At 38.3% G+C, this 20,716-nt stretch overlaps 1 protein-coding gene across 2 annotated transcripts in view; it reads right to left on the bottom strand.

Moving 5' to 3' along the window:
* Positions 1-15,893, bottom strand: part of rbfox1 (RNA binding fox-1 homolog 1) — a 225,098-nt gene extending 209,205 nt beyond the window's left edge. For both annotated transcript variants that reach the window (XM_050068719.1, XM_050068722.1), the window contains exon 1: positions 15,554-15,893. In XM_050068719.1, coding sequence (XP_049924676.1) covers positions 15,554-15,649 — 96 coding nt within the window. In that variant the 5' untranslated portion in view covers positions 15,650-15,893. The remainder of the gene's footprint in view (positions 1-15,553) is intronic.
* Between the last annotated feature and the right edge of the window lie 4,823 nt (positions 15,894-20,716).

The raw sequence follows: 20,716 nt of genomic DNA, 5'->3' as shown, positions 1-20,716 counted from the left end.
ACTATTAGTAAAAGCCCTTTACATTTCCATTTGATAAATTACCTTAGCAGCTAGGGAACATTTCCTGTACTCATGTAAGACAGGAACAACAGCAACATTTAACAAAGGTACCATTACAAATTTTGGCTGCATTAAAACTGATGAGGTTCACCATCAAAACAGTTGTCTTATTCTAGACATATTTAACCACATATGCAACATACTAACATTATTGGCATAAGCCTATGACATTCCATACTAGATAAATTAGCAGCTTATGGACTTTTTTCTGTATTCAAATAAGGCCAGGATAAATTACACACAAGACTTTAAATGCTATTGTGTGGTGGACTTTATTGTCTTTGCATTTCATAGTTTCTTATCTATGGAATAAAAGTAAATAAACCTTATTTTCCATTGAGGGAAATGCTTTTCAGTTTACAAAAATAGACAGGAGGTCTATGTTGCTGCAACATGTAGATACATTCCTGGGGAAGTGCACGTCAGGCTACGGCAAGGGTACACATCTACCCAGAGCCTACTCAGAGGACAGCGTAATAAAATAAGGTATAAAAATAAGTCCCGCTTTAGTGCCGGGTCCATGCCCCATGTATATTCATGCAATATTCATGTATGAAAACATAAGCTCACACAATACATTAAAACCTAAAGCAGTCTAAAAGAACTACTTAGTAGAAACTTTTAATCTGAAATTTTATTTCATCATATACTTCAAGAAAAAAATGTAAACATTTGTTGGAGAATTAAATTAACAAAATGTGGGACACATGGCCATTAAAATGGAAAGTTCAATATGGAGCAGAGAGAACAAAAATTAATTTGCCAGTCTATCAACAATCTATTTACAGTAAGGCTTATTTTTGACATTTCTTCTCACTACACCACTAACTTTGATTTGAATTTTAATGCTAACTGAATAAAACACAAGACTGTCGCACACAAGCAAAAGGAGGTGGAAGAGACACTGACAACATGACAGAGTTCTGCAGGTGTCGATTCCTTATGGGCCTGCTCATAAGAAGTGTTTTTGCTTGTGCTGGGCTGCCCATTGATACTTGTAACTGTAAAAAGAGATTTGTAGTAGTGTGCTCAGTATACAGTAGAGAAATGTGTGCAATTAATTGTAACATGTAATTTGTCATGTAAAGTGTCTTTTAGTGTGTTGACAGCAGCATCCAGTGCAGTGACACCGTGGCCTCTCCACAGCTGTCTACCTGCTTCTTTATACAGCGTGTGGAAATACATTTTTGAAAAGAGAAGACTGAAGTTAGTTGCCTTTGGCCTACTTCTCCATCCTCTTTTCTAATCCCCTTTCTTCATCCTTTCCTTTCATCGCTCTCTCTCTCTTCCCCCGCTCTCTCTCTCTCTCTTTCCATCTTCCACTCCATTCATCCGTGCAGCGCTGGCATGTCGTTACATGAACACAACCGTGGACTGTGTGTGACTGTGTGTGTGACTGTGTGTGACTGTGTGTGTGTGTGTGTGTGTGTGTGAGAGAGACAGAGAGAGAGAGAGAGGGAGAGAGAAGAAATGGGCATGTTCAGCAAATGACACAGCACCTCAGAACACGGCATGCACACTCATTCAGTCATATCAGTGACACATACACGCACGTGGTATTTAGACGAATAAATCTCTAACTAAATATAAAATTGCTGCATGCCATTTCAGATTTCTCTGCACAAAACCGCCATGTATATATTTAATTCTATACACAAAAACAAGCAATGTTATAAAGATGAAATACCAATCTAAACCGACCAATATCCTCTAGCAAGATTTTAAAATGGTGTACCCTAATTTTATTTGAAATTTAAATCTTAATGCAAGTGGAATTTGCCAAAATTATTGCAAGGCAACAAAATGTTGCATATTCCATAATGTCTCTTTTTCTGAACAAAGACCTGCTGTAACATTTGTTTAATCTGCTGATTAAACAAATGTTACAGCAGGTGGGCATTAGCACATTAATATTTTCACCTTAGCCCTGAATTCCAAATAATAAAATGTAATATGTATTAGCTGTGATAATACTGTAGCCTGATTTGTCTGAGATCGAGCTACTGAAAGAATGTAGCGTAAAGTATCAAAGCATGTTAATTATCTTTGAGTAATGGCAGTCCTGTGGTTGCTGTGTGCAGCACATTTTTAATGTGACATGAATACTTTTCCAACAGAGCCAACCACTGTTGTTTCTTAGCAAAAATTACACAGCCCAGTGACACAGAGGGATAAGTCATATTAGGATTTGATCAGAGAGAATATACTTGCTTACAGGATCAATCCATTGTTGTTTTAGATCTTTTCATAGGTTTGATGACGCAAAAACAAAATTCCAATAGTCTTTTAACATATTAGTAACATTTATGATGCCACAGTCAACATGTTTAATGTTTCTCTTTCACCATTGATAGAACAAGTCAGTTATGCGTGATGCTGATCTTAAATTATACTAACTTCATATGACACACTTTTTTCCCTCTATGTATATGTATATATGTACTGTATAGAAGGTGTGAATTCTATTTGTTTGAGAAGACATATCCATTGACCCATTAAAACCTGAGTTAGTTGGCTTGATTTCATTTAAAAATATGGGAAGAAGGCAATGAGCATCTTGAGAAAAAAAATGAAACAAAAATTAGCAAACAAATTTAAATTTGAAAATGAAAAAGGCAAAAACAAAAGTAAAAAAAAAGAAATAACTTGGAAAAAATGTGCTTAAAAATATTAATAATTCTGTGACATATTTTTCAATTGTGATAATTAAAAGTATAGTTTTCTGGACATTTTTCCATATAGCTTCTTTTCTAAGTTTACTAATTTCGTGCAATCTGTGGGGCCTTTCTTGCCAAGTTGCTTGATGTTTTCCCTATGTTTTAGTATTAAACCAAACAAAGCAAATAGATCCTGTTTATTAAAAAAGAAAATGCCAAGGGAGGATCCAAAGTAACCAAAGCATTTGCAACTAATGCATTCAATAGTTGCAAATGTGGCTTTTAAATGCAGTAAAATAGCTGATTCATCTGTCATATAGCCTAGGCCAAATGTCAATCCTTATGCCAAATAAATTTAATCAAATTTATTGTAAAGTTCATCGGTCAGTTAATTTGAAAATAAGAAAAAAAAAAGAAAAAAAAGTTAAATTAAGGGCATTTTGATATTTTCATTTTATCTGATAAAAATTATCAATATTTGATTTTAACTGACCTCCTGTCATCTTGCAGAAGTAGCCCTCAGACAAAGCAGGTTGAGTATCCCTGCTCTACACTGTGTTGTCTCCTCACTCCACTAAAGAATGGAACTAACAGTACGACAGATAAATGGTATTCAGTTCGAGAGAAGGAATCCTAAAAAGAGAGCGGTGTTCACAGCTTCTTTCTAGTTTTGCTGCAAATTGTAACAGACACTATCTTCCTGTCTCTTACCCAGCACTCTGGCTCTGTCTCTCTACAGGTCTGATGATAGTACTTTTAATCTGCTCTTTGAACAAGAGCTGCCTCTCAACAAGGGCTCACTTCCCCCTACAACAACACGCAGCTCTGTGAAAAGCATACACAGCCCACTTGCAGTGAAGAGACTGGCTGAAAAGCCACTTGTTCCATGACCGGCTGGCTGTGTTGAATAGCTTAAGGAGGAAAAAGAAAAAAGAAAAACATGATGAAAAAGCCCTTCAGTTAGAGAATGGTACATCAAAATATTATGAAAACACAGAAGAATATAAAAAAAATACACAGCAGCATACAGATTGCTGAGTAGCGCTATGTACTCGTGGGTCAATGAAAGGAAAGCAGAGAGATAAAAAGAAGCAAAGGTCCCTGGTTGAACCTGAACCGGGGATGCCCCAGCCACATGGGCAAGACACGGAAAAGATAAGAAGAGGGGACCCTGCTGCTACATCACTGCATATCATTACATGGCAACTGCTGGTTTTTCACATGCAAAACTATGTAATGCACAGCAGTGTTTCTGCGGCCATGAATGGAATGTTTTGGAGCACTATTGGAGGAGTAAGTGAGCGATGCAGTGGATGGATCTACATGTGTGACAAATTTAAGCACTGTCTTGCAGGTATATAGACAAACTGACAAATATGGTCATCCTTACTACAGTAGCTACAGTGTTTTCAGAGTCTGTCCAATCAGGGTCAGTCAAAGATGGGACATCAGTCCTGCTAACCAATCCAACGTAACTTCTCAGAGGGAATGTATATCTTTGCAATGGAAATTAGTGCCAGGCTGAAAGACTGTTTCATGAGCAAAATCATAACGTACCAATGCAGGCATGTTTTAGCAGGCAAAGCACTACACTTTAAGATGGGTTTATCACCTAAACAGTTGATTGAGAAATTTCAAAAAAATATTTGAAATATATCTTAATATAATTATGCTAAAATATGGCTGCATGTTTTAAGAAATGACTTGAAGAAACAGAAGGTGGAAGCAGATGGTAATTATATAGCTTTCTAGGACTGTTGCGATAATTGTAATGTTGCCTAACCACACTACTGAAAAGCCAACCACAGGGGATGGCGAGCAACTGCCACCACCCCTATACTCATGGTTTTTGGGAGTGCCATGTATTTACACAATTCTACAAATGTCAGCAGCATGACGAGACACTGAGCATCTATTCTATGCTAAGCGCTGCATGTTTTTTTTTTTGGTCGTCAAGAGTTGAAAAATATATCACTTAAGTTGAAATGCTGCAGCCGCTCATTGCCCTCACTTTTCACCCAGCCGTCTAATCAGTGTTGGAGTGGTGGGACGAATACCACAAAGACCAACCGCCACAGTGGAGGAACAACTTATACTGAACCCACACAGAGCAGTGGGTCCATCCTCTCTCCCTATGTGCCTCAACCTTCTCTTCATCCAGAGCAAATACTCTACCTTGTGCTGACAGGTTCACTTCCACAGATAGTTTGTATCATAGCAACCAGACACAACCAAAGTGCCTCAGCTGAAAAAAAAGGAAAAGAACGCTGCAACCCTCATTGCTCCTGCTTGCCTGTCTGTGCTCTGCATTTAAGAGTAAACAAGTATTTACGGTGTACTGCCGCGTAGTGTGCGCAGTTTGTCATCTTCATCATTTAAAAAGCAACAATATATCCACTAAAGCTTATAAAGCACTGAAATTAGGATAGATAAAGTAATTTGCAAAAACAACAAAAAATGGCTGTAATACTGCATACTGCGCTGTTGAACCACCCTTAATAACTGCAGGGAAAATTCTTTCACTGTGACAGCCCAGTCGTTGAAAATGTAAAACCGGTCTGTTAAAGGGTTACTTAAGTGTCTGAGAACATTATGGAAAGGATTCTGACAGATATAGGCCTTTGTGTTAAAGAGTAGGATCCTTTTGGATTGACCCAAAACAGCCCTGAATTTGCCATCGCCAAACCCACCGGACTCCATTTAAATAAGCAGTAAGTTTAGCATGAATAGAGACACGTTTTCACATCTTACTGGGTGAATTAAGGGTTTAATTAAACCAAACCAGAGTAAGTGACTGTTGAGACAGCGGAAAGACGAACCAAGATGGCTTTTATGAGATTTATTTTGTTTTTGTGGACTTTGAATGAAGTGTGTTTTACAATGATAAATTTACAGTATTTTTAAATAGAGTTTGGTGGGTTTGGCATTGGTGATTTTGAGGCATGTGTCTGATTAAACAAATCTTACTCTTTTAATAAAAAGGTCTGTCTCTGTAAGGATCCTTTCATTAATGTTGTCAGACATTTACAATACCAATCTGAGCCCATCAGTGGCAAAACCAAACTCTTTTAGTGGATATACATTGATGGTACACAGTCCCCCCAAGTGGTTACACTGCAGCCTGTTTCGCTGCTGTCAGCTGTAGCACTCTCACTTAATACTCGATCAATTTCACAAAATGTTGTAGTCATTAGTATTATGGACACAAAAACATGAGAAAATAGGGTTCAGGCTGAAAAACACCAAAGTTACCCTATAATGGTGTAATGGTGTATACACACACACAACAAACAAAATTGCAATTAAATTAGCACAAAGTAACTATCCCACAGTGAAACTGTAGCCTTGTGGGTCCCTTGGAGTCTGAAATTGAAAAGAAAGAAGAAAAAAAAAGGGCAGTGCAGTGCGCCTCGTGTTTTTACAACCTCCAAAATGCTTTTTGTTTGATCAGGGACTAAGGACTCCTGTCTCACTTTCTGGTTTCCAAAAAGGCAGGAATTCGTTTAAGTACTGGTAAGCTTTACGCTTTACATAACATTGCTATTGGATGTATCGCAACCATAACAGGTCAACTCTGTAGCCCTTCAAAATCCAAACTAAATAAGATTTATAGTTTTAAAAATTTATAGTAGCCAATTTGAGAAAAAATGTCTAATCATTCGGACTGCAGTAAAATTAATACACATAAACCTTTTTTTTCCAACAAAGGACGTCAACTCTGTCAAAGCTTACCTATGATATTCATTATGTATGCTATTCAAGAAAAAGTATACCACTGGGAGGTTGGCCCAGTAGAAGGTTTAATATTCAAGACTTTGATACTTTAAAATATATTTCTCCAGCCTCAGTGAAGAGTAGAAATTTTAAAAATTAATTAAACAAAAAAAACCCAAAAAACTCAAAATGCAAGGTTTTGTCCTAATTCTCAAGAATGAGTGTAATAGCCAGTCGTAATAAAAATGGCAATTGTTTATGTGTATTTATAATTCTGATTATGATTACATGCGCTAATAATTAATTTGGATGGCAGTGCTGGTTGCCTGTTATAGAGATGTGTTCCCCCCCTAATATATATTATAATTACTGCCTTGAGTTTTTCTCATGCATGTTTTGGTCTTTTCTCTGCTGTTGGCTGAGAGCATATACCCAGAATTGATTTTCTCCAACAACACTGATACACACACACATGAGCAGGGGACCATGATGTGTACATGATTAAAGACTGACTGCATCGACTGTGTGTACATAATGAGTCCACTCTTTCACAAGCTTCTGCGAGGGACTACTGGGCTCTTTAGAAAGAACAAAAAACATGAAATGTATGTGTTGAAATAAATTGAGAAATCATCGAGGGATGAATCCAAATGTACATCAAAAAATAATTAAAATGCGGCGCTGTCTGAAAATATATCCACACACACACATGCACATACAGAATCCCCAAAGGCCTTCAGATGTATTCAAAATGTCTTACATGGCTCGACTATATATAGCTTCAGAGACCCAGATTCCCTATGTAGGCAAGGAACACACACACACACACACACACACACACACACACAATGCTCTGGCATAACATCCCAACACATTAGCACAATCTGGAATACTCGAACATTGCAATCTGAAAACAAAAGCTCTCTCTCTCACCCACACACACACACTCTCACAGCGTGTAGCGAGGGATGAAAGAGCTGGATAAAGGAATGAGACTAATGGAGGAAAGTTGCTTAATGACAAATTGTCAGATTGCAGAAGCCATTTTCTCAGCTCGTCATTTAGCTCTTTCATCCCGGAGCACCGTTAAAATATTCCTCTGCTTCGGGCTTTTGCTCGGTCACACTTTCATTTCTTCTTACTCGCTCCCTCGCATTTTCTTCCCCTCTCTCTCAACGTTCTAGATGCGACGGCAGAAGGCCCACAATGCCGATGTGCTCGAAAACTGGGTCATAAAAACACACGGCATGCTCACCAACTCCATATATTCTGTCTGCAAACACTAATAAATAGAAAGTTTAATTCATTGCAAGGTGGAAGCAAATGTGATGTTTACAGCAGCTAATAAAATGTATTTCACTTTACTGTTTTAATATGAGGAAGCTTGTGTTATTGCAACTTCCATTATCATCATTTATTTATGGTGTTGGCATTTGTACAGGTGTGAGAGGGAAATGACATTTAAAATGTTGAGCATGAGCATTAACATCCTTAATGGCACTACAACTTTACTCTGCTTCCTGCACATAGTACAGAGTGGAATTCAACATTAGTTAAGACCCATTTAGAATAAAATAGAAAGAAATTTAGGACTTATTTTAAATGTGAAATGTCTGAGAACCATGTTTGCTTTGATTTTAATTCACTACATAGAAAATGTGATTTAAAACACACATGCCTAAATTTTTTCTTCGAGACAGGTTTTCTTGCACAATAAGGCAACATACAATGCAATTTAACTATAGAATACACAAATGTGTATTGTCCCAAATAGGCATCATAAGCTTAAAAAAAAGAGTAAAGAAAGAAACATAGCCTACTGATTCTAAAAATGGCCCAAAAATGTCAGTATGGTGAACAGTAACAAATTATTGACACAGTTTCTTCTTGTACACGTTTTCCATTTTCTGTCTGTGATCAAGTCATCACATACAGTATGACCTATTAAAGTACAGCAGTTTATAAAATAGGTAAAAAAATAAAATAAAAAAATGAGTGGTTGACATAGATAGGTGCCACTTGCACATTTAAAGGCCCAGTGTGTTGGATTTAGGGCGAAATATTGCAGAAATGTAATATAATATAATAAGTATATTTTTTGTGTGTATTTCACCTGAAAATAAGAAATATTGCATTTTTGCTACCTTAGAAAGAGCCGTTTATATCTACTAAGGGAGTGGGTCTTTGTTTTTGGAGATAGCCATGTTGCACTGCCATGTTTCTACAGTAGCCCAGGACTAAACACAGGCTCTGGATGGGGCCATTTGCATGTTTGTGATGTCCACGGTTGCCAGCCACCCTGCTGCGATGAGAGTGACAGAAAAACATTTATTTTCTTTTTATTGTGAAACTGTTCTATTCGGTATTTTTACTGGTTTAAATCCCCATGTCTGTTTTCTTTAAAGAGGAAGAGACCTCTGCGGGTAATTTTGCTCTGAGTAAAAACCTCCTGAATGTCTGGATCAAAAATAAGGTGAGCACACATAAAGTTATCAGAGTAAAAAGGTGAGCACACATTAGCAGGTGGTGGGCTAGCAACACGTCGACGCAGACGAGCTGAACAGCGTTGGAGAAACACTGATTTGTAATGTTAAACTGATTTATTCATTGTTTTTTTTTTTTAAGTTTAAATCACCTGGTCTGTTTTTTTTGGAAAGGAAGAGTCTTCTACAGATAACTGTTGGTTGCAATTTGCAATCCTCACTACTAGATGTCCCTAAATCCCCCCTAAATCTTACACACTGTTCCTTTAAAGAGGTTACTTCCCCAAACAAAAGAGGTAGGTAAATCATGCCTACATGTGTGCTGACTCCATCGAGATAACATTAAATAGAAAAAGTTGAATAACAGGAGAATAAATATTTAAAAGCAATTAAGAATGTCTCACTGCATTATTTTCCATTATATTACTTTTTTATTTATTGTGACCTGCTGTCTGGGTTTGTGCTTTCCTTTACATATATAGACATTTCTACCATAAGTGATGCATTAAAATTCACCAGAATGCAGGAAATGAACTATTACTATTACAACTACTTATGTCTGACCTTTAACAAACTGAGCTGCATGAAAAGAGTGTGATGTTAATCATGTGGCATGATATTCATACAGGATCACAGGTAAAACAGTTATTACAGGTTATTGCGCCCCAAACTATGGAGGTAACAACTGCTCTGCCTGACATTAAAACTTATAACAGAATCCAACCAGCAGCTCTCAGACAGTGTCTACTCTAGCTACACTGAGCCTCACAGAGCAGGCCCGTCACTCAGACATCACATGTACCACACAGTCGTAAACTTGTGTAAGAGCAAAGAACCACTGCGGCAATGTTGTATAAGAACGCAGCCTCAGCCAGAGGCGAGTGTGTAGCCACATTCAGAAAGCGACCCATACTGCTTCTTCCACGAAAGCACTCACTTTGTGCCGTTATATTCACTGGCTACCTTCTCAGTTCGAGATTATTTACTTACTATGTTTTCCTTTCTTGCATAAATATATTCACAGGGCATTTGAATACATGGGAATATATATTGTATAGATCATACTGTAAATACTCATACTTTTCTTACCCCATCTCTTAAACATTTCCCCATCAAGGGGAAAGACACAATAAGAAGCCTAATCTGCACTCAATAGGAAGGAATACAGTAATAATGGAGGTGACATAAACTATTCAAATTATGGCTTGAGACTATCATAATTGCTTTTGTGAATTTGTGTGTTTACTACTAAATGTTTTACATTATATTATCACCCCTTTAAACCTTAAATTATTTTGTCTTTATTAATAAATTATGTATTACTGTATATTATTGTTAAACAGTGGAAGCCATAATTAAATCTGATCACCAAAACAGCCTTCTGCAACATCACTTCCCACCCACACCAGAGTTATTATACTTTGTATTTTTACATTAGTTTATTTAAGTTTTATGATATTTTAAATATTTGTTTTAAACTCAACTTCAGTGAGTTTCCAGAGTAGGTTTGCTCATGTCAGTTTAGTTTTTTATTATTTTCATTTTCTTTGTTTTAGTTTGGTTTTTGTTAGTGTCAGCAGGGATATTGTAGTGGAGGTAAAAGTGGGATTGATTACCCAGGGCACCTTAAAAAGCCTGGAATGAGATGTTTGTTTTGTTTGCTTTTGTTTTTATTTCTAATAATAAGTGCCATGAATAAGTTACATAAATAAATCAGTTGGATGACCAAACTTTATAAAAATATGTTAGAGGTTCTCTGAGGCCTCTCTCACCCCTTATAGGCAAAACAATGGTTTAGTCCAGTTATGCAGCCAGAGCTGAGTGACTGCTTGTGTTGCTTTAGCACCAACATAGGCCGTCAACCATCATGTCTTTCCCACAGAGACTGCTTATACATAGGGCATTGTAATTGTCTTTTGTTTGTTTGTTTGTTTTAGCATAAGGTTGTTTGTAAAGGGCAAAACTTGAGAAGCTGGGAATAGTTATGACAATATAAACACATGTTGCCCAGGCAACTGACTCACAGTCATGTAAACATCCCAGTTCCAATGCACCAATGCCTCATACTTGTGTCGACAAATTTAATGAAATTGACAAAGAATAAAACTAAAGCTATTTCCTGTAGGCTATCATTTTTATTTTGTTTTAGTCATTTTTTGTAGGGTTGGTGTTAGGTAGGGTTAGGCTTGGGGTTAGACAAAGTCTAGTTTTTATTATCATGTCAGTTTAATTGAAGTTAACTATAATAACCCTGATGCACTGTCAACTGTTACTCTCTACTGCAGAAACTCTTCATGCTGTGATCACAATCAGGTTTGATTCCATATTACTAAAGGGTTTTTTGGGGGAGTTTTTTCTTATCCACTGTGAGGGTCCAAAGGACAGAGAGATGTCATATGCTGTAAAGCAAATTGTGATTTGTGATATTGGGCTTTATAAATAAAATTGAATTGAATTGAATAGAGCAATGAAATCCTCGTCACTACCTACAAGGCCCTTGATAACTTAGCTTCTCTCGACAGTACACACCTCACTGATCTCCCCCACTAGTCCACATCTATCCTAGGTTCCAGGGACGCCAGGCTCTTAAACATACCCAGGACCTAGTGCCAAACCTGGGCCTTTCCAGCTGCTGCTCCCTCTCTCTGAAAATCTCTACTTAACCACATTCAAAAGCAAAATACTCCAAGTACACTTTGTCTTGTTTGTTTGTTTGTTTTGTTTTCTTCTGTCTATTAATTATGTAAAGAATGTTTGATCATTTTTAAATTATTATATTTATTATTATCATTATTGTTTTGTTGTTGTTGTTACATTTTATATTATTTTCCCCATTAGCTGAAACCAAAATCTCTCTAAACTGAACTCTCTGAAGAGAAGGTAACATGCACAACATCTATGTAATAAATATTTCTTACAACTTTATATTTTTCCTCAGAATGTGGCTTGTATTTGACTAATTTAGATGTAATAATTAACATTAAATAAAGTGATCATCTGATTGGCTGATGTGAAATTTCTATTTAACATATTATGATACTGGCCTGGCTGCCCCACTGCGCGGGCTCTGCAGATGCAAACCAGCTCATTTTTGTCCAGGTGTTTTTATGTAACAGGACAGAGTCCCTGCTAACAGTGTGAGACCATATGGAACCCACAGTGATGGATGTGTAACAGTGTAGCGCCATCTACTGGGACGCATCCCAGCTGTTGATTGATCTGTGGGTTGTGTAATGATCGAGGAACATGAGGACAGCGTACAGCAGCAGCAGCAGCAGTAGCAGCAGCCTGCAGGGTGTAAACACTGCTCCCGCAAACAAGATCCTGTTTCCATTCAACAGCTTCTTTATGCAGAGAAATGCTGCTTCTGTATTCATTATTCCACACACACACACACACACACACACACACACACACACACACACACACACACACACACACACACACACACACACACATATGCTGCACACACACTCAAAATGTGAACACAAACTTGGAGGGGAGACAGTAAATAAAACATGAGGAAAACACTGGGAGAAAAAATGATAAACTTGTGATCATTAATCTTCATTCTCCCCAAAACAAGAGCATTCTTTTTAAAAAGCCACTCATTATAATGCAAGTTCTATACAGTTCAAGTCTGAGCCTTAATAACTCATCACATGTGTAAACTACTTCATGCTTATATTAAAAAAGTGCAACATTTTGCTTGTTATATGGATAAAAAATTCAGAAGAGCATAGACTGTATGGAAGTTTGTGTTTGCTGATATTAAAATCAAATCATCCAACCCTGTAACGCCATTTGTATCATATTTGATACACAAGTTTCTGAGATTTCTAAATCATCAACAAAATCAATAATTACCTGACAAACCTATTGTACACATTGTGCTACATGTTAATTGCCCTCTAGACAATTATCAGTAAGCACAGGAAGTAGAGGTTTCTTATTCAAGTCACGACAGCCTATGTCTAAGTCTATGTTGCAACTCACATGGCTTACAAAGAAAATCATTTTGCTATTTTTTCATTGCAAAATTACAAAAACTTATATATAGTAAGTATAAGTTAATATTTTACATTATCACACACATTCATTTAAATTATACAATGACACCAACTAAATATTAGAATGATGTCTTTTTAAGACACATAGAGTGGAAATTGGTGTATCCATAAAAGGTTATATATCCAACTTTTTGTGTGACACTTGCGGTAACACCAAAGAGCCATCCCACAAAATATAAAGTGAAAAGACAAGAGTAAACTGAAATTTGACAGTTTTGTAAAAAACTGATAAAAGAGAATGGATACATAGCAATAACTCATATTTCTAAAGTTATATGCAGATACAGTGAGTAGAGGGGAGTAAAGGATAAGTACCGTAACTACAATAAACTGAATTGTATTCCTTTAAATGTATGTATGAAGCAGACTGTACCACCTGTAAACTGAACATTAAGTCTTATAGTATCATGTTGTATCACATCGCATGGTATCGTATCATATCATATCATATATCATATTTTATCGTACTGTAAATTTATTGTATCGTATCATCATATTGTATCTTTAGTTAGAAAAGCTGCAATACTCTAAGTTACTGTCCACAAATGTTTGTATGCGCATTGTTGTGATATTTGATACTAGTGATATATTATTATTGGTAAGATACAAAAAAGCAATAGGTTAAATAAGCAGCTAAATAAATTAATAGATATGTATGTACACATACAATATGTGTGTGTGTGTGTGTGTGTGTGTGTGTGTGTGTGTGTGTGTGTGTGTGTGTGTGTGTGTAGTGTTTATATATGTGCTTAAACTTCCCATTTTCATTCTATAAAAAAACTAAGATAAATGCATTTCTTTAAAAGCTGGGTGTATCACACTTGATACACACAGAAAATAGTGAGAGTGAGAATTGCAAATGGTTCAGTAAACATCATCATTTGAAATAATAATAATAATAATAATGATTTAAACATTAAAATATTCCTTTTTTTGCACATTACTTTTCTTAATTTCCATATCTGAATAACTGCCAAAATTAGAGTATAATAAAAACCACCACCACTGACAAACCATTTTCTGTGCACTCAGCATCACACTACCATATATGAATACAAAATTGACCTCTCATTTTTTTCATTTCAAATTGAAGTCATTGTGCGATCTAAACTTGAAATGAAATTGCAAAGTGACTTCTGCATTCGTATTGAAAATATTTCTTGGTTTAGTTCATTTTTGATTCTTTGGAGAAATAAGTCAGAGTCCAGTGATTATCAAATCAGCCTTATCAAAAATTATCATAAAGAAATGATTATTTCAGTTTCTTAAGAGAGACGCTAACATCAGCACTCAATTCGAATATACAGGGTTAAATCCAGTTCATTAAAGACCGCCCAGCGCCAAAACCCCAACCACTGGACACTAAACTACTGACACTCAGTGTCACTCAGTAGTTGACGACAACTAAATCAAAGTAATGTATGTTTTTTTCATGCTGTTAAAACTTTGTCTACAATATAAACACTGCAGTAAAACAAGCCGACATGAACAAGTATGATCAGATTAGAAAAACAAAATTACTAATTACTAAGGTTTCCACAGATAAATATATATGTATATAATGTAAGTATATTTTCAATAATACACATATAATGGGGAGCTCCAGTAGCTGATAGAGGGTGCTCCCCATGTACTAAGGTGGTATCCTTACCACAGCAGCCAGGTTTGATTCCAACTTGGGGCCTTTGCTGCATGTTGCCTCCTCTCTCTTCGTCCCTCTTTCCTATCACTTTCTGCATGTATTATAAATAATTGCAAAAAGGCCAAAGTAATAATTGTAATAAATTGCTGATTAGTCCTTTAAAAAAACTTCACAAAAGTCTCAAAGATAAAATCTTTTATATTGTAGTAGCCTACTGAGAGAATCACTAATTAAAAGAAAAATGTGGGTGCTTTACAAAAAAAAATAAAATAATTAAAAGTTCAACCTAGACATCACCCCAACAGAAACTTATCTCATTGTCATTTAATTACAAATAGTTTCTTTTTGTGATTAAAGTCACACTATTACAGTCACAACTGACCAAGACACAATAAACTGGGAGTTCTGAACCTAGCAACAATGTGATGTAGGAAGAAAAAGTATTTAAGAAAAACAACAAACAAAAAAGTCATATCTGGCACATACTGTTAACATGGTACTAAATGTTACGCTTTTTCATAGGATGTAAACAAACTAGAGCAGGATGGCCCTGATCCATCCTGCTCTCCAACTGTCAACATTTCTGAATCTTTCCTGACTTTCACCTGCTTCATCCTGAAAGAACTGGAGGAAAGCCCCAGTATCAGCTGTACACAGTTCAGCATGATGGCAGGACGAGAAGGACTGATGCCTGTCAAACTGGCACAAACTGACACTACGCATTTCCAGATGCTCCACATCCAAACACTCTTTGTGTTTCTCTTATTTTGCCCTCAAAGTATGAGCACGCACTCATTCTGTTCCACTCCACTTCCCATGTCCAGCAGCAGCAGCAGACAATGGCATGTACACAAGATGAAGATTCATGTAGACAAAATTGCAAGCACACATACACACTCACATACAAACACACACACACTCACTCACCTGCTGTAAATACATGAAGGTGAGGGCGGCACAGGACAGCTGAGGACAGGCGTCCACGTTGGGTAACGCCACGCATGTTCCTCCAGGATGCTGCATGTTCCCTCCTCTAGCTGACAACACAAACCCCCGACAATACACAACCCTGCTCTGAGCGGCGAGGTAGAGAGAGCGGTGGGATGAGCAGAGAGACAGAGAGAGAGAGAGAGAGAGAGAGAGAGAGAGAGAGAGAGAGAGAGAGAGAGAGTGAGAGAGAGTGAGTGAGAGGGTAAAAAAGAAAGAAAAGAAAGAAAGAGAGAGAATGATTGGTAGAGAGTGAGCAGAGAGATGGAGCTTCAAAGGAAGCAGCAGCCGGTCCCGTACGATGGAGACCCGAGTGTTTTCTGCTCGCAAGAAGGCGGGATGAGCACGCGCAGAGAGAGAGAGAGAGAGTGAGAGAGAGAGAGAGAGAGAGAGAGAGAGAGAGAGAGAGAGAGAGAGAGAGAGAGCGAGCGAGCGTGAGGTCTGCTGCAGTGTGTGTGACTCAGAGTGTGTGTGAGAGAGAATAAGTGTGAGTCTGACTCAGTATGTATGCATGTGTGTGTGTGTGTGTGTGTGTGTGTGTGGAGGCAAGCCAGCAGCCAGTGCGACTGCGATCGCTGGAGCGTGAGGGAGGCAGAAAATTGTCTGTGTGTGTGTGTATGTGTGTGTACGAGAAAGCGAGGGAGTCCAGTGTGTATGTGCAAGTGGGTTTTTTTGCACAAAATGCTGATCTCTCTCTCTCTCTCTCGCTCTCTCTCTCTCTCCCTCTCCTCTTGATGAATTGAAGTTCCCTGACATGTGTTACTGGAGGCGATCAGGATGCTGACTGCAGCCACAATAGAAGCCTCTCCCTCTCTGAAGTGCCATCATTTACTGGCAAAACTTTTTGAGTCTCATGCAAAATACCGAACTGTTCAAAAAGAAACAGCTCAGCGTGTTTCTACATGATGTATCAATCAGTTACTGCAAAGAAAAAATATACATTTGAAATATAAAAGTATGTGAAAAAAAACATTTGAGGTTAATTAAGCCCACATTTAGTATTAATGATGAAGTATTACTAAATAGAGGCGTTGACTTGAGTCACATGACTTGGACTTGAGTCAGACTTGACTGATGACTTTAGACTCGACCTCGTAAGATAAAAAAAAAGAGACTTGAAACTCGACTTGGACTTTAAAACCAAAGACTTACAACTTGAGACTTTTGACGTGAAAATACTTGATATTTCCCCCAAACCTAAAGATTAAAGAGTTATTTAAAAAGGGAGACACAAAGCAATTTATTTCCCAAACGCTATTCATACCCAGCAAGTCGATATTTAATTCCCTACATGATCCACTTTGTTTGAACCAATCCAGCAACATCCAATCAAGTTTCAGAACCATGAAAATACATGTTACGTTACTGAGTGCCAGTTAGAGAAAATGATACCAGAGATCATTTTATACAAAAAACTATGTGGCTGGTCAACAAAAAACAGATTGCAGTATACAAAATGTACAGGTCAAAAATTACAGATGGACACACAACAACCTCCAACTTTGTTTGACATTCGAAGTTGCACTGAGAACAGCAAGTCGAGGCTAATATTAACACAGCTTAATGACTAGGTAACTTTTTAACAAATAAATGCAAATTTTAAACAGCATTCGTGATTTTTGTAAATTTAATATTGGCATTACTTTTATTTAAGATTGCATTATTACCTGTTTAGGACTCAAACTAAAACTTTAGGACTTGGAACTCGTCCAGCCCATTCTCACTTCCAACTAGTCTGTTGCTTTCTCAGTGATTTTGGCATTGGGTACCAATGTGCAGAGGCACCTTTCATGGTGCTTTACTACGCACCGAGTGACGGCTATTTCTAAGGCTGCAGACCACAGCTTAACACGTCAAACACCCCCGCTGTGTCAGTGAATGACAACGTCAGACACCCTTTGCAGTGGTAAAATACGCATTGAGCAGTGGCTATTTCTGACACTGGCAGAAAATATTGTAGTATAAAGAATGAGAAAGTCTGTACAGAGTGGGTAGGAGCCGTGTTTGACTGTGCGTAACAGCAGTCTGTGGTTGGTTATTTACACACAATAACTCTGTCAGGTCAGGTCAGTGCCCCCCTAATATGGGGTCTGCCCATTTGTCCGACAATCCATTGGTCCTACATCCCATTGTTCTGACCATATTAAACCCATTGTTCCAAAGTCCCGTTGTTCCGAAATCATCATGATGCCCTGTGGTTAAGGTCTGGTTAGGTTTAGGCACAAAAACCACTTGGTTAGGGTTAGGAAAAGATCATGGTGTGGGTTAAAATGAAAAAGAAAGTGGCAAACACATAAGCCGTGAGCCTGCTTCGCCTCAAGCCTTTCCCAGCTGACCCAGAGCCGGTCGCGGCACACCATCAAGGCAGAAATACGCCCGCCGGGAGCCATTCAGCACCGCGGAGAGCTCCCTACACAACCCGGACCCCAGAGTTAATAACAGGAGGTTATGGTGTTTCATTCTCTCCTCTCTATGACACTTGTATCTCGACCAGTAGCCTACTTTTGTTGCATTTGCTAATCCTCTATGGTACACAAATACAGTATAGCCTAGTATAATCACATATCGGAACAACGGGATGTCAGACTAATGGGATGTCGGACCAATGGGCTGTTGGACCAATGACATGGTGCCCCTAATATAATGTAGGGGAAACACTGAATCAAGCAAGAAGACTCATTATACCATTTATGTATTATATTGTAATCGCAAATGCAAATCGCGATATTGTCCACCCAAATCGCAATGGCACATTTTTATCAAATTGTGCAGCACTAGTAAGAAGTGTACTTATTTTAAGCCAAACCATGATATTTTTTTCTAAACCTAACCACGTGCCTTTGTTGCCTAAACATAACAAGGGGCTTTAATTGCCTAAAACCTAGGGGGAAAAAAACATAATGATCATAATAATAAAATGTTTTACTTAGGTAGTGAGTTCATTGAAAAAGATTGTAAGCATGAAATGAGCAGGAACTGTACCTTGGGGACCAGGCCTTAGTCCGACCTCCCATAGGTCTGACTATCCATAACTCCGACTACCCGCTAATCCAGGTCTACGGCGAGTTTTATCGTTTTAGTCCCATAATGTCGACCGCCCATTAATCCGACCATTTTAATGCCATTATTCCGACTGTCGGATTTCATACGCAGTAGTCCGACTGCCCGTTAGTTCGACCACAGCACTTCTAACAGAAGCAGTCTGTGCATTTCTCCCTCACTGCGCCAGCACGGACTGTGAGGACAGTTGCGTTTATCTCATCGACAGGAAATCACATCCATCTGCTATATGTGACGTACATGCCCTTATTTGGATAACACATCCTGGTATTCCCCACACATAAAGCCTATTGACAGTGTATTGCGCTCTGGCTGCAGATGTATATTAAGCATTAATCCGTTCTTGCAGCACGTCTACAGAAAGTATTTTGTTATAGACAAACCATCCATCTGTCTGTCATCTCACCTGTTTGGCCTGCCTTGACCAGCGAATTCATCAGCTTGTAACAATTTGCCAACAACAGAAACTGAGGCTTATGTCACAACGCTACTTTTACAGGTCATGGGAGGCACAGGTTCACTTAGCCAAGCTGAAACCCCTGATTTAATTATATAATAAATTGTATAAAAACGAAAAGGACTCCTATGGTTAGTTTAACTCAACTTTAGTGTAATTAAATTAAATCAAATTCAAATTAACACGCGTCTGGCTCGGACATTCACTCAATTAACACAGTGCGTCACGCCGATACAGAAAACAAATAACCCCACAAATAATTCCCCTTAATAAAACACAAACCCAATGTCCTTCCTTCTTGTCCAGGGGCCTCATTTATCAAAGAGGGTGTAAAACCAACACTAAAAGTGGATGCCGAAAATGGCATACACCCAAAAAATATAGACCCTTTTCAGATCTATCAAACTGTGTGTATGCACTTCTGTGTGCAATTTCCATTGATAAATCACACCTGAACCCAGAGAAGTGCGCGTGAACACGCCTCATATCCTGCCCTCTGCACTCCATATATGGTCAATACAAACTGGCACCTGAATGAAATACCATATAAAGTAGGCATGTGCGCACTGGAACGTGTGGAGTGAAGTGAAGACGGTCGGAGTACAAATGGATGGAAACAGACAAAAAACGCAATTTATCAGCTGCTGTGACACTGAACTATCTGTGGTATGATTTATAGGAACAAAAACATATAACTAACAACGCGTAGTCTTAGAGAATCATAACAGAGATAACACATTATAATGTTGGACCAAACATTTTCCCCTCCGGAAATTAAGACTATCTCATCTAATCAGCCACAGTCCCGGCCTCACCAACAAGTGTAAATATGCTTGTCCTCGACTTTACGGTCATCCTCAGCTGCGTGTCGGACCCGGCACCGTCCCCAGGACCAGCCATGCGTTGGACCCGGCACCGTCCCCAGCACCAGCCGTGCGTCGGACCCCGGAACCAGCCGTCTGCCGCCCACCGCACCCCAGCACCAGCCGTGCACAGGTGCCCGAGGGTGACCGGTTGGGGGTCCTCACGTACGCAGTGCTGGAAGTGCAGAGGGAGACCCTGAGTGCCCAGAGGGGCACGGCAGCTGTGGTCAGTGCAGTTGCGCAGCAGTTAGTCACCATGAAAGCGCATCACACACCATCACCACTGTCCTAGACAATAAACAGACGCAATTGTGAGACTGATGTAATGCAAACAATTAATGATAAGTTTACTGTCTTTTTTATACGAGTAAAATGCAAGAGGTGTGATTTTGTTTAGTTTTATTTTGACTTGAGTTGAGGGACAGAAATGAAATGAGTAGGCTATGTCGTGTACTTGATCACATCTTGATGACAATTTAATCATCAATTATTGCCATTTGGTTTGATGGTGTGCTGGATTTGGTGTGTGAGGATCATTACGCAGACAAGTCTGAAGCAGCGAAGGCCAAGTGTGGAAAATAAATCAATATGAGACAATAAATAGGCCTGTTAGAGGAAATGATCTTGCATTGAGACACATTTTGTGGTGAATTGGGCCATTATAGACATGATAGTGCATTTATAAATCCCCGCGCTCTTCCTCTCTCCTTCGCAGATTGCAAT

Source organism: Epinephelus moara, chromosome 18 (genome assembly GCF_006386435.1).
Source record: "Epinephelus moara isolate mb chromosome 18, YSFRI_EMoa_1.0, whole genome shotgun sequence".
NCBI lineage: Eukaryota > Metazoa > Chordata > Actinopteri > Perciformes > Serranidae > Epinephelus > Epinephelus moara.
The sequence above is the reverse complement of the archived record's forward strand: the minus strand, read 5'-3'. Positions and strand labels throughout refer to the sequence as shown.